The sequence below is a fragment of the Ambystoma mexicanum genome, chromosome 10 (genome assembly GCF_040938575.1).
Source record: "Ambystoma mexicanum isolate Mex_15411 chromosome 10, UKY_AmexF1_1, whole genome shotgun sequence".
NCBI lineage: Eukaryota > Metazoa > Chordata > Amphibia > Caudata > Ambystomatidae > Ambystoma > Ambystoma mexicanum.
Genome location: NC_090932.1, coordinates 506,090,343 through 506,102,946, shown reverse-complemented (window position 1 = coordinate 506,102,946; position 12,604 = coordinate 506,090,343). Strand labels below are relative to the sequence as shown.

Genomic DNA, 12,604 nt, shown 5'->3' with positions numbered 1-12,604 from the left:
CCTCCCCAAAAACTCAAATTCAAAACACCCTCCCCAAAAACCCACCCTCAAAACACCCTAGCGGTGTCCAACTGTCACTTTCTGTGCCTCTTGGCCTTGGGGCACCAGGTAGGGTGCCCTCTGTGAGGGGGGTCACAGAGGTGGAGGGCTCTGACACCAGGGAGCGCATTAACTGCGGGGTGAGTTGTATGGCTTGGTTGAGTGACTCGGCAGAGGTTGACTTTGTATGCTCCCGAACTCTCTGTCCCAGTGAGACCATGGAAGTGGTGGCATGGCAGAGAGACAGGGCAATCCTGCGGGTACACCCCTGCAGGCAGTCAAGAATGGCCTGAATTTCATGCTGCTGCTGGCCCGTGGGTGCCTCTATAGATGCCTGTTGGTGCTCATCAGCCTCCAGCCTCGCTAATACTGCCCACATGGTGGTCACAGACGAGGTGTTGGGCAGTGTGGGCTTTGTGGTGGCTCTGGGCTGAAGCATGGAAATGCATAAACCATGTCGTGCTCCTTATCCTACTACGCCTCTTCCTCATCGGAGATAGTAGGAACATGGGCCCTGCCACAACATACCAGTGGCTGTACTGCATGTGTTGGAGATATGGACTTGCTGTAACCCTGACGGTTGTGCACCACTGCCGGGACAGCATTGGTGTGTGCCACAGCACATGGTGGCTGTGGCATGGCAGTGGTGGCTGCAGTGACAGCTGTATCACCTACTTGGATGGTGGGTGGACTACTGTGCATGACCATAGTAATGGTGTCACCCTCAATGGTAGCTGGTGTTTCCACTGTGGTTTTGGGTGGAGGGGGTATTGCTGGTGGCCTTTTAGACCTGCTCTTCTGCCTGCTCCCACTGGCAAGGTGTCTGGCCTCTGCACTGCTGGTGGCAGCTGATGTGCCTGCAGTGTCCTGCCTCGTCGCTGCCCGTGGACTGTGTTCCTGTTGGAAATAGAATGACATGCTGTCAGTCATCTTCTGCATTTGTTTGCAGGCTTCCAGGGACTCACATTTTGCATGATTGGCATGGTCAGGGACTCCCATTTTGCATGATTGGCATGGCTTGTATCCGTGGATGGGTGCTGCCACTTCTACGTGATGATAGTGCCTGCTGATGGTGTACACAGTGCATACATGTGCTCATTGTCTGTTGGTCTGCTATGGTGACATGTTGTCTGTGCAGTGGGCATCACTGGGCGCTATGGAGTTACATGGCACGCATTGAGTGCTTATTATGTGCCCATAATTTGGTATTCACGTCACACCTACAATGCATGTACCTGGCTACGTTTCCCCACCTTCCCTGGCACATGTTTGTCCTCACTCTGCATTTTCAGTGATGGCCATGTGGTGACCCATTCCCTTGCCCATATTGTATGTCTCTGCTGGGGGATAAATGCTAATAGTCATGGCATTCACATGTACATGGGGCCAGGTGGACTCACCTGCATCACCATGGGACCCAGTTCTGGCCTCCTCGCTGCCAATCCCCTTGATGCCCTTGTGTGGAGGATAGAGCTGGCCGTCTCCTCAAATGGCATGAGTTTGAGAGGGTTCCACCATGCCAACTACTTTGGCAGCACTCTCCCGCCTATGTGGGGATATGAGGCTGTGCACCCTCGCGTTTAAGTCATCCCACCGCCTGTGGTAGTTCCTGGGAGTGCGGGGTACAGTGTCCACTGCTGACACCCTTGACATGATATCGGCCCATATGGCCATCTTCCTTTGTGCAGAGGTCTTGCGCTTTCTGCACCCAAATAGCTCCACAGCATTCTCCATGACTACGTCAGCAAGTGCAGTGAGCTCTGGCTAAGTGAGCTTTAGCTTCTTCAGCTGCAGTTCTGAGAGGCATGCCTTCTTCTGTTGTGCCATGATGATGCCACTGGTTGCAGGACAGGATGGCAACAGGAAATGGGGGATTCGAAATGGATTGAGTTTTTAAACATGGACGCTGCAGCACTTCCCGTTATGGCGGCAGCAGAAATAATATATTTCCACTGCCGGTATTGCCGGCTATGGCATTACCATTGCCGGTAATACCAGCAGATTTCTCGCCAATATCATTGATACTGCTGTTTGTTTGCCGTGTTTCTGGCGAATGCAGGTATTTGCTGGTAATACTGGTTCGGCTGCATTACCATTACCAGCAGGGTGGTGCACGTGTCCGCGCATGGTCACAATACCTTGTGGTAACGGTAACACTGTCAAACCAGTTTTACCACAGTTTTACTGGCATACTCGTAATGACCCCCTGTATCTAGTGAAGAAGTTGGCACACTTCAAGGGCATGCTTGAAAACATTCCATTTGACCCTTCATCCTACTTCTGCTTCACCCATCCTCTCATATGTTTTCTCTCTTCCTTTCCCACATGGACCACTGTGCTACGTCTTGTGGTGGAACAATTGGACACTCTGCACAGAAGCCTTTCTACTGGAAGACCACTATGGAAGAGAATGGCTCAGTACAAAGGCCTTTTCACAGAACATGACACAGAATAACATGATATACACCAACTCGTTAAAGCTTTACCCTAAAAGGAAACAACGTGAAAAAAACATAAATTGGGTCATATTAATTTAAAAAAAGAACATATATCAATATATTCATAAATGTGCTATAGGGCCAGAGGGACACCACAAAATGTGAAATACACTGCAAAACACGAAAGACAATTCACCTTGCTCAAAGCACACCCCCCCCACACACACACCAGTTAAAGAAGATATATTTTCAAAATATTCTAAGGCACTAAAGACAGAAGACAAGGAAAAAATAAAACAATCTATAATAAACAATTGTTCACCTGATCGAAAATGGCATCACGTTCGAACTTCTCTCATAATCAATTTGATCCAATAATACGCTTAATGTCACCATGGAAACCACTGGGATCTATATACTGCATAAGTGGAAGGGGCCTAGTGTGACAAGGCACTCTCTGCCTAGCCCTAAGGGTGTGTGTGGGGGCAGAGGCCAGGCAGACCCAACCATTTGCTAGACAACGTGGAACCTGGGGACAGTATGGGGCATATTCCCAACCCCTCTCTCAATACTGTGATAGTATGGCCGGGTCAGAGGCATGTGCCATGGTCAGAGGCATACCACTTCCAGGGTGCAATAGGGACCCTCTCTGCCTCGGTCAAGAGGCCTACTAATGTCTTTAGCAAAGCCAGGCCTGCCCTAGTTTCTGCCCTCCCCCCAGTTTCTGCCATGCTTCATGTACTGTGACCAAATGTCTGATGTACCCCATTCTGAAAGGGTAATCACAGACCATTAGGGATTCAAGTAGTCCTTTCCTGGTTGCTATAGTGCAGTGAAAAAAAACATAACCGTGCAGGCTAGTGCATAAACCTGGAGTGGTCTCTAAGATTAATATGCCATATTATGGAAGAGCTACCACTTTAGGGATCATTGGAATAGCTGATGGTTTTGTCTTTTTTTTAATGGAGCTGTTGTGAGTCGCTGTGTGGTGGAGGATCTTATAGTTCTGGTTGTACAGTGCTTAATTTGTGGGGATGTTTGTGAAAGGCTCAGCCCTGACACTTGTCTCAGGCTCAGTTTGATTATGATGTGGTGTTTTGGCATCTTTATTGTTTCAACTATCAGTCGTCGTAGTCAAACATCAAGCAACTAGAGTGCAATTGCTAGGGTCTCTGAATCATGGGCCAGCTCATTGTTATTCATGAACCTTATGATTTGGGTGGGCGGGGCAAAGCTGGTTATCCATTTTCAGGGAGAACACTGAGTTGGAAGATGTCTGTCAATCCTCCGTGCTTGTGGATGGGACAGTGACAATGCCAGTAGCACAAACACAGGGCAAAGGATGGGGAAAACGGTCAATGTTCAAGAGCCGTGCCTGTCATGAGTGCCAACCTACACAGAGGGATCTAGCTGCACGGAAGATCATTACTTGAGTTATAATTTTTCCCTAAATTTGCTCATCAATTTTCTATAGGAGGAAGCACATTTGCTCTTTTTCTGTGGATATATGGTTAACATGTTCCACTTGACACTTATAGAATCAGCCACATCAGCCACATCTTAACAATGATGTGTTTTAAAAAGCACTTTAATATGTTGTTTACTTCAAGACACAACTAGCATGTTGAGTTATTTTGTGTTAGGTTGATTGATATCTGTAAAACGCACACTTGCTGGTTCCATGTGATAATGTCGCTGTGAAAGTCCCAAATATTCTATGAGGGGTATAATGATATGTTATTACCTCCAATCATAGAATATTTGGGGACATTTTTTGATTGTCTGGAGGCTGCATTTTGAAAAAAATCTCTCCACCTGGCAGCCATTTTTCGCGTGACATTATCACTGGATACACACGTGCTTTGGTTAGTCTATCCATCAATCCCAATGAGCCAGTGAGAGTACAGCTTTAATCCCAAGTATCCTGACATTGTGGAGAGCAGCCCATGGGTGATGGCAGCAGAGGACTGGGAGCTGCCAAACTCAATGTGTAACAGGCATGCTCGAAAGTATCTGGGCCCTGGCACTGCACTGATTGTACTGTTTTACCTGTTTGGACAGTATCCCTTTGGGAACAGCCCTATCACTTATTCTACATCTCTCCTCTGCTAGGAGTCACTTCAACGATTTAAAGCTGTTGAGATATGGTAATCTTTGTTAAAGCTGCAGATGAGTCGCTTGGCTCGGTTCAGAACTAGTTGCATGCAAACACACGCACACACGCACTTACACACGCACGCACACACAACAATGAATTGAATAAAAACACACTTTCTAATAGAGCCAAGGTTACTAACTAAAAAGGGGAAGCCTACAAAGATTGTAAAGTCCAATTTTAGTGAACACTCACTCCAAATAAAGTATTGCCCTCATACAAACGAAGCCAATTGCACTACAAATGAAACCTTACTAATATATATAATCCTAAATGGGGTGGAAGGGATGAAGGGATAGGAACTCTTTGTTCCCAACACCGCTGAAAAATCTGGTTAAAATGTTGACACCCTACTGGGCACTGAGTGGGTTAATACATTTTGGAGGCACTTATTAATACAAATGTACCACGTATTTCTCTTCCAGAGTATGACACCGTGGGATTTCATAATAAAGCAGCCCGATCAGGTGATCCCAAAGACATCTTGCAGTCGAGGAAGGGCGTCTGTGCAGGATACGCTGGGCTTTTTCTTCAAATGTGCAGGTGACCGAAAGGAGAAAACGCATATATGGTGCATAGAAAATGTGTAACATGGTAATGTTTGTAGGATGCTGTTCCCAGTAAAGCTAAAGGAAGGAAAGCTGAGACCCTTATTGCTAAATACACATGTGATCTGAGACTAGGGGGGTGGAGGGGATCTGCTCCATTTACAGTCTTGGCCGTACTATTTTTTCTAACAATAAATGGTTCTGTCCTGGCAATGGTGCTCAGAAGTATTCGCAGGTCTTGCATTTTTATACATTCTGGGGTTTTGATTGCATTTCTACAGAAAAGAATATTCATGTATCTGCTGTTTTTGTGAGAAATACAGAATATATTAATAATATGTAGATATTCTGTGCTGTGCTTAATAGTACTCCCCTGAAGTTTCTTCAGAGATGTATGGAGGAAAAGAGAGGTGAAGGGTAAAGAGTATGTCAGAGAGCGAAGGCGGGATGAGTCGGATGAGGGAGATCTGGAAAAGAAACAGATAATGACAGTGAAAAAGGAGACAGAGAGCAAAGAGATCGAGAGCCTGCATAGAGAGTTTCCAGTCACACTGTATCTGCAGTCATACTCTACCAATACCCGCCTCTCTGCCTAATAATGAGTACATTTACCTGCAGAGTCCAGACATAACCTGGGGGGTAGGGGTGGGGAATGAGAGATGGGCATTTGCCAAGTACACTTCTGAATGACTCTAGTTACTGTTGTCAACTGAGAGGAACATACAGGAAACCTACATCAGCGTTTAAGCGAGATGACCACCTCTGGAGTGCTAAGGAACTGGCTGTGACACTCATGCTGGCCAAGTTGGCCAAGCAATGCTTCAGAACCCATGGTCTGACTTTAAACTGCTTGGGTGACTGCACCACAGGGAACATAAGCTAATTTCACTAGGGCGAGAGACACATTATTAAGTGCTCATACCTGTGACACATGTGGGGTTCCCTGGCTTTTGCACGGCATTCATTGTGTGAGCATCTAATACCACCCACCCCTCCTCCCATTTGCCATCCCTGAAACAGGATGTACACTCAATCTGGCTAAATCGCCAACCCACCTTTTTATTCTCAGAGACCATCCATTCACCCACTGCCAGACAATTTCTTGAAACTCTCTTTACCCTACTTCTATTTCCCCTGTTCACAGTGGGCTTCTAGAGTCATCTGTAAGCCCTGGATAAGAAAGGACATTTTAACGGAAGATTCCTAAGTTTCAGCCTGACGTTTCAATGTTTTGGACAAGATTTCCAACTAACAAAATTCTGGTTGAAATCACAACATTGGAAGATGACAATAAGGATTTTCGAGCTGGTTTTATAAATGATTTGGTCAAAAAAAATAGGTAATATTAAGTAAAACAAAAAATCTGTGGTGATAGTGGGGACTACAGCAAAGCATGATTTATCTAATTACACACATGAGTCAACAACTCAGGGCCAGAGATACTTACAACCAACGCAGCTTGGGGGTGTTAGTCTACCTAAGAGTGGTCGGCTTTCCAAATAGCTAGGGCATCAAGATTATGTAAAGTTTTCAACTTACTTAACTATGTCTCCATGCCATACAATCTATTGGATGTCAGGGAACATTTTGTGCTCTAATCATGCAAGGATTTTGCTAATATGTTTGATCGTTTACAGTGTTGTCGGAGTGAAGTGTAAGCAGATATCGGGGTACTCCAAAGGGTATGGTTATCTCATTGGACAGAAGTTCTCAGGCAATACAGACCATGCCTGGAATGCTGTTTACCTAGAAGGACGATGGCACCTGCTGGACAGCACATGGGCAGCAGGAAATGTCAACGACAACTGTACTCAATTTAAATTTGAGTAAGTGCTAATCTTTCCATTCTCCACATTCTAAAAGCGCTAGAGATTAGGAAGCCAACTGCATGCATCTTTGTCTTTCTGCTATGCATCTCACCCATTGTGCAACAAATGAGAGAAAGCACTAGGTCATAGTTAAATTAAGCTGCGTCTAAAGATTCTCCAGTGTGTAAACCAGACCTCCTGTTACAGTTTATTAATTGTGCTGTTGCATGTCAAGAAGTAGATGCCATTTAACACATTGTGGAATTGATTCTCAAAGTTGTTGTGCCCACTTTTGCTTCCCTTGCTCCCTCTCAAGTGGACAAACCCCTTTCATTCTATCGGTGAGCAGATTCACAAAACTGAATCTGACTGAAAAATGCTTTGATCAGCCTGCTGAATCCCTTTTGAGAATCCGTCCATCACCAGAATACAGGCGGGGGAGCGTGCTGCAGAGACCCTGCCTCAAATTGAAGCATGACCTGGTTAAGAACAGAAAATGCGTTAATCTGTGATAGATTTGTGTGGCTATTTTATCTGTATCTGATCTCCCTATCATTTACCTGGCAGGCATTCTCTCAGCTTTCTCATCTAGTCCTCTTTCTTTCCCTCTTGGATAGCTTCCTGCATGTACTCTCAACCTCTGTTACACAACATGTATTTGCATCCACCGGTCACACTCACTGTTTTTTCTATCTACCATTTTCTACACATATGCCCATGATCATGATCAGATCATGCACCAGCTGAACGGTGATTATGATTGGTAGCCACCTACTAAGCTGAACGTTGTCAGTGGGTGGATGAGTCAGTGTTGGTTTTATCTGAACACAGTGAACAGTCAGGTTATTGTATCTCACAATACAGCAGACCTCTGGATTGGAATATTTCACTATGGCCTTGTCCACCAGCTACAGCTAGAACCCTAGGTTTATAGCTGGTAGCTTGCATGGAAGACCAGATGAACACTAACATTCACTTCTTCAGGTTTCATGCAACTGAATTACCACTGAAGAGATCTTCTGATTCCTCCTTCTCCAGATAAGTGCCAGAGACTCATGAAAGGAAGGCATGGTATCAAACAGTGAAGACAGACACAAGTGATCACAGTTCAAGAGTGTTTATTGAACTTCAATGGGTTGGTAGAACGCCTATTTAAACCTAAATCTAAAGATGGGAGCAAGCTACGACCATCAAATAATAATAACGCAGTCCTAGTGGAGTCTGTCAAAATAAAAGAGCCTATACTAATAAACCCATTGCCAATCCTTACTTCTAAATACAAAATAGTGTGGGATAACAATGTATGCAAAAAGAAAGGTGCTCAAGAAATTATATGTAAGGATAGTTGACCAGTTGGTTTGCCTGCCCCACGTTTTCAGCACAGGGCAAGACAGCATGTGCGGGTTTCGCACACACTCCGGCTTCTTGGCCACAATGTAATAGTTCAACACATAGGCTTCAGGGCCTTCCACCAAAGTCTCTCTCATAATTACAGTCTCTTATTTGCAGAGGGCCGGATGTAACAAACAAACCACAAATCCAAGACTGGTCTCCCTCCTTTGGGCTCAGACCACGGGGGCCCCTTGTCTGTGTGCAGACCCCTTTTCTACAATGTTCACATTTTAGTCTCCCTCGTTCAGGCTGGAACCATGGATCCACCTCGGTCGGGCTCAGATCCTCTTTTCCACAATGTTCGCAAATTGGTCTCCCTCGTTCAAGTTTGGACCATGGATCCCCCTCATCTGGGCTCAGATCCCTTTTGATATCAGAATAGAAAACATTTGACTGTGCAATGAGTTTTGCTTTAACCATTGCAGGACCGCTTTGATTCACTTCACACAATTTTACACTTCACCTCAATATTCTACTTTCGTTTCTCTTGTGAGGATACCGTACAGAGACCTTTGGCTGAGCACATTCACAGTGCCGGACCACTCTGTCTACATTATCGTATCTTTCACCAGCAGTTTAACTTCACTAGCATCTTGCATCACACACATTTAACAATGTTCGTTCCAGCACTTTATTTACAATGTTGCTGCTTGCAACCTTGACTTCAACTCAGACCGGTCTGGCATCCGTCTCCCCAACTCACCGACTGTGTTATTCTCTGTCGCTTCTTAGTTCTTTGTAGCCAAGGGCGATACCACAGCATCTTCTGATTCTTCCAGCCTTGGTGAGTTACGTGGGAGGACCCTCAGTATCTCTGACACACAATGCAGGATTCCTCAGCCTGGTTTCCTGGTCACACATGTTCTGCCTTGAAGGTTTCTTGAAAGTAACTGCTTCCTGCTAACAAAGTCAAGGGTGTTGCCTCTCTCTCGAACCTCTTGTGCCTGGCTTTCTATGTCCCCTCATTCAGCTGCCAACTCGAAAATGATGTATCTTTGTGTATTTTGTGTGCTCTTGTGCTCCGCCTTTTATCCGTGTGGGGAAGTGTGGTCAGGTGTGAGTAATTGTTGATAATTGCCTGACCTCGCCTGACCATAGTATTTGGACATGTCAGGTTCATGGCTCAGGTCTGAGTCTGTTTTTCTCCCAAAGCGGGCTGTCCGTGTAAAAGTGTTTTTGCAGGAAAAGGGATCAGGGGGGTTGGGTTTCTAAATATCCCATTGAGTACGATGGGGTAAAGGAATTACAGGGTACAGAAGGAAACCGTGTCTCACCATCCGGTATCCCACTCCCCAGGAACCCCTCACCCCAGTGATCCTCCCTCAATGGTCCACCCCCAGGCTCTGGCTACCTTAGAGAGAGATCCACAGGGACTAGCAGGAGAGACACCTTCTGGTTTCTCACACTCTGTAGCCTTTATTTAATCTGTATTGCATGGTCATAACTACCAAGCTGGGAATGTCTCATTACTAAGTCTTTGGTTACCCCAAATCCAATATGCTCTTGCCAGTCTACTGCCAGTAACAAACAGGAAAGTGCATATCTCACCTGCTGTTGTAAATTCACTGCATCTCGGTTGATAGCCAGATAAAAATGAAGTATTTCTGTTTAATTCATAGAAACTTTGTTGGACCTCCACCTCCACCCTCCCCCGCACCCCCCAAATTCAGCTGCAGTTCTTCTCTCTGTATGGCAAGAAAACAATGGTGCAGGAGTAGTCTCAGAATTGGCAGGAGAAGGGATGGCCATTTACCCGGAAACATCCAAGCCACATAGGATTACCTCACATTTCCAATGCTAATGGATGCCTGGCCTTTCCACCCAATGGTGATTCCTTTCCATTTGCAGCCCTGCTATTGCTCCAAGACTATTAGCCCCAAAAGGCAAGACTAGCACAAGTAGATCTAGCAGGTTGATCACATGCGCATCAGAGCACACATTTTTCTTCGATGACCAGTAAGTGCGGCAAGTGTTCCAGTAATATTTAATTGATTGGATCTGCCCTATTGATTGCAGAGTAGTCATTGACCAGGGGTTAAGATCTCAATGGAACAAGTTGAGTCTCAGAAGCTTTGAGGCAATGGCTGTGTGCATATATCTGTAACGCTCACCTTGTATCCACAGGGATGCCTCTCGACTGGTCTGGGATGCTTCTGGGAACACTGCACCTTAGCCGGGGTTCGTGCTGCCAGGGACCAGTTCTAGAAGACAGGAGGTGGATTTTAGCTACTACTCCTTCCCTCGAGACCCACCTTCTGGTGTTCCCGATTGCGATTCCCCTTGGGACTTCTCTCACCTTGATTTTCGTAATGATGCGCTCTCCGTCCTGCCATGCTGGGCAGGGGCGCGTTGTCGTTGACACCATTCCGTTGACCGGCTGCGACTCCACTTTTCAGGTAAGTATTTCGTATTAAGAATAATGTGTGTATTGGTAGATGCTCCAATAACCTTTTCCGCCTATCTTGCAGGTGCTGGTGGAAACACGCTGAAACCAGAGACAGAGCTTGAGCAGGTAAGGATGCGCAGAATGCAGTGCTGAGAGCGTCCTTGTAAGTTGGCTAACCTGTGCTGTTGTTTCTTGCAGGTCATGGGAGGAATCCTGGAAGAAATGATTGAACGGGACCAGGCGCCGATGGAGGATGTTTGGGTGGCGATGGTCTTCCTAGATTGTGGGGTCAGTAAGCTTACTTGATGTCTTATTCTTGCCCCTCTTTCCAGGGATGTTGCAGCAGGAAGATGAAGATGTCCAAGAAGATTCCGGTTGGAAGGAGGAGCTGAAGCTAGGCAGGTAAGGATGACTGTGGTTCTTTGTCTTCTCTCGCCCGTGCAGGCCAAGATGCTGAGCAGGACCCGGTGAACGTCACTCTGCAAGAGCAGAATAACGCAAAGCGCGTGCCTCGAGTCGGGCGTGGTTTAAGTAGGATGCTAGACTGCTAGTTGCAGTTCCCCATTAGTCCTTGTGGGGGCAGCCATGTTTGTCCATTGTCCATTGACAACCGCACCAGTCCTGTGAGCCCGATGCCAATGGCGCCAGGACTGGCTCCAAGGGACCTGAGAGGGGCAAAATAGGACCGTTCGGGTCTTGTTAACACGCTGTGGCGAGGACCAGAGGGCCCGAGTTCCTTGGCCCGCAACTAAGGACGTGACAATATCAGGGTTTTGGGTGAGAGGGATAGCTGTCTTTCCATTGGTAGTGGGGTCAAAGTGTACAGGTGCTGCACTAACAGATAATGAGGATGGCACAGGTAAGGTGACGAAGGGAAGCAGGAATGAGGAGGGCTGTGTAATGGGATTGTGTGTGAACCAGATTCTGATTCAGTGTAAACCCAGTGTTGGAGTGAGGACACGAGGGCTTTTATGGCGATATGTTCTGACACAGCAGATTTGAGTATATGAAATTTGAACTCAAAGAGAGACAGACTTCCAATTGTTTTCCGGACCATGACCATTCAATTTTGTTTGGGGTTGATGTTCAAGTTCTAACATTTATTGGTCTAAGGTTGCATGAGATGGGAATGCAGAAAGGATGACCACCAACCAGGCTGAGATGTCAGTCTGGTTCGAAGTGTCTGAGAAACCAGAATCACACATTAATTTCATGTGATGACAAACCGAGACTGCTTTATTTTTGTCTTGCAAGACAAGAGCAGAGCATTCTACTTCGATCGGAAAATCACCAGAACAACCTTACCCACCCTCCAGGTCCATCACCATAATAGGTCTGTTATCATCTGACGGATTCAAAATTTAAGACCATTCTGAATACTCTCAATAGGCCTTCCAGCAGAAGGCTATTCGGCCTCCTGTGAACACTATACAATCCTTTATTCAAATTTAGTCTTTTATTGTCGATTTCTGGTGATCATGTCAGATGACAAGTCCTCTCATAATGCTTCCCGGTGAGGAGCATAGGCACCTCTCTCACATCTTGCCCTCATTCGCGCTGAGTGGTCCTCTGTTTGTACCAGGCACAACTGGTTTAGCAAGTCACAACATACATCATTGAGAGCGAGCCAAAAAGCATCATAGACCACCTCAACAAGCCAATACCGGAACCACCTACTAGACTAAACCACCTCCTGCCAATCCTAACAGAAAAAATCAACTGCCTGGTCCGCAAAAGCAACAGAGATGGCTCTCCAGAAGACCCTTGCTCATCAGACGCATACAAGACTATCCTCACCCAGAAAACACCTGCAGAATAGTTCCTCAACAACCTCTTCA

At 46.1% G+C, this 12,604-nt stretch overlaps 1 protein-coding gene across 2 annotated transcripts in view; it reads left to right on the top strand.

Moving 5' to 3' along the window:
- LOC138491514 (kyphoscoliosis peptidase-like) overlaps window positions 1-12,604 on the top strand; it is a 336,578-nt gene that overhangs the window by 254,770 nt on the left and 69,204 nt on the right. For both annotated transcript variants that reach the window (XM_069618052.1, XM_069618051.1), the window contains 2 exons: window positions 5,058-5,175; window positions 6,818-7,006. In XM_069618052.1, the coding sequence (XP_069474153.1) occupies window positions 5,058-5,175; window positions 6,818-7,006 (307 nt within the window). The remainder of the gene's footprint in view (window positions 1-5,057; window positions 5,176-6,817; window positions 7,007-12,604) is intronic.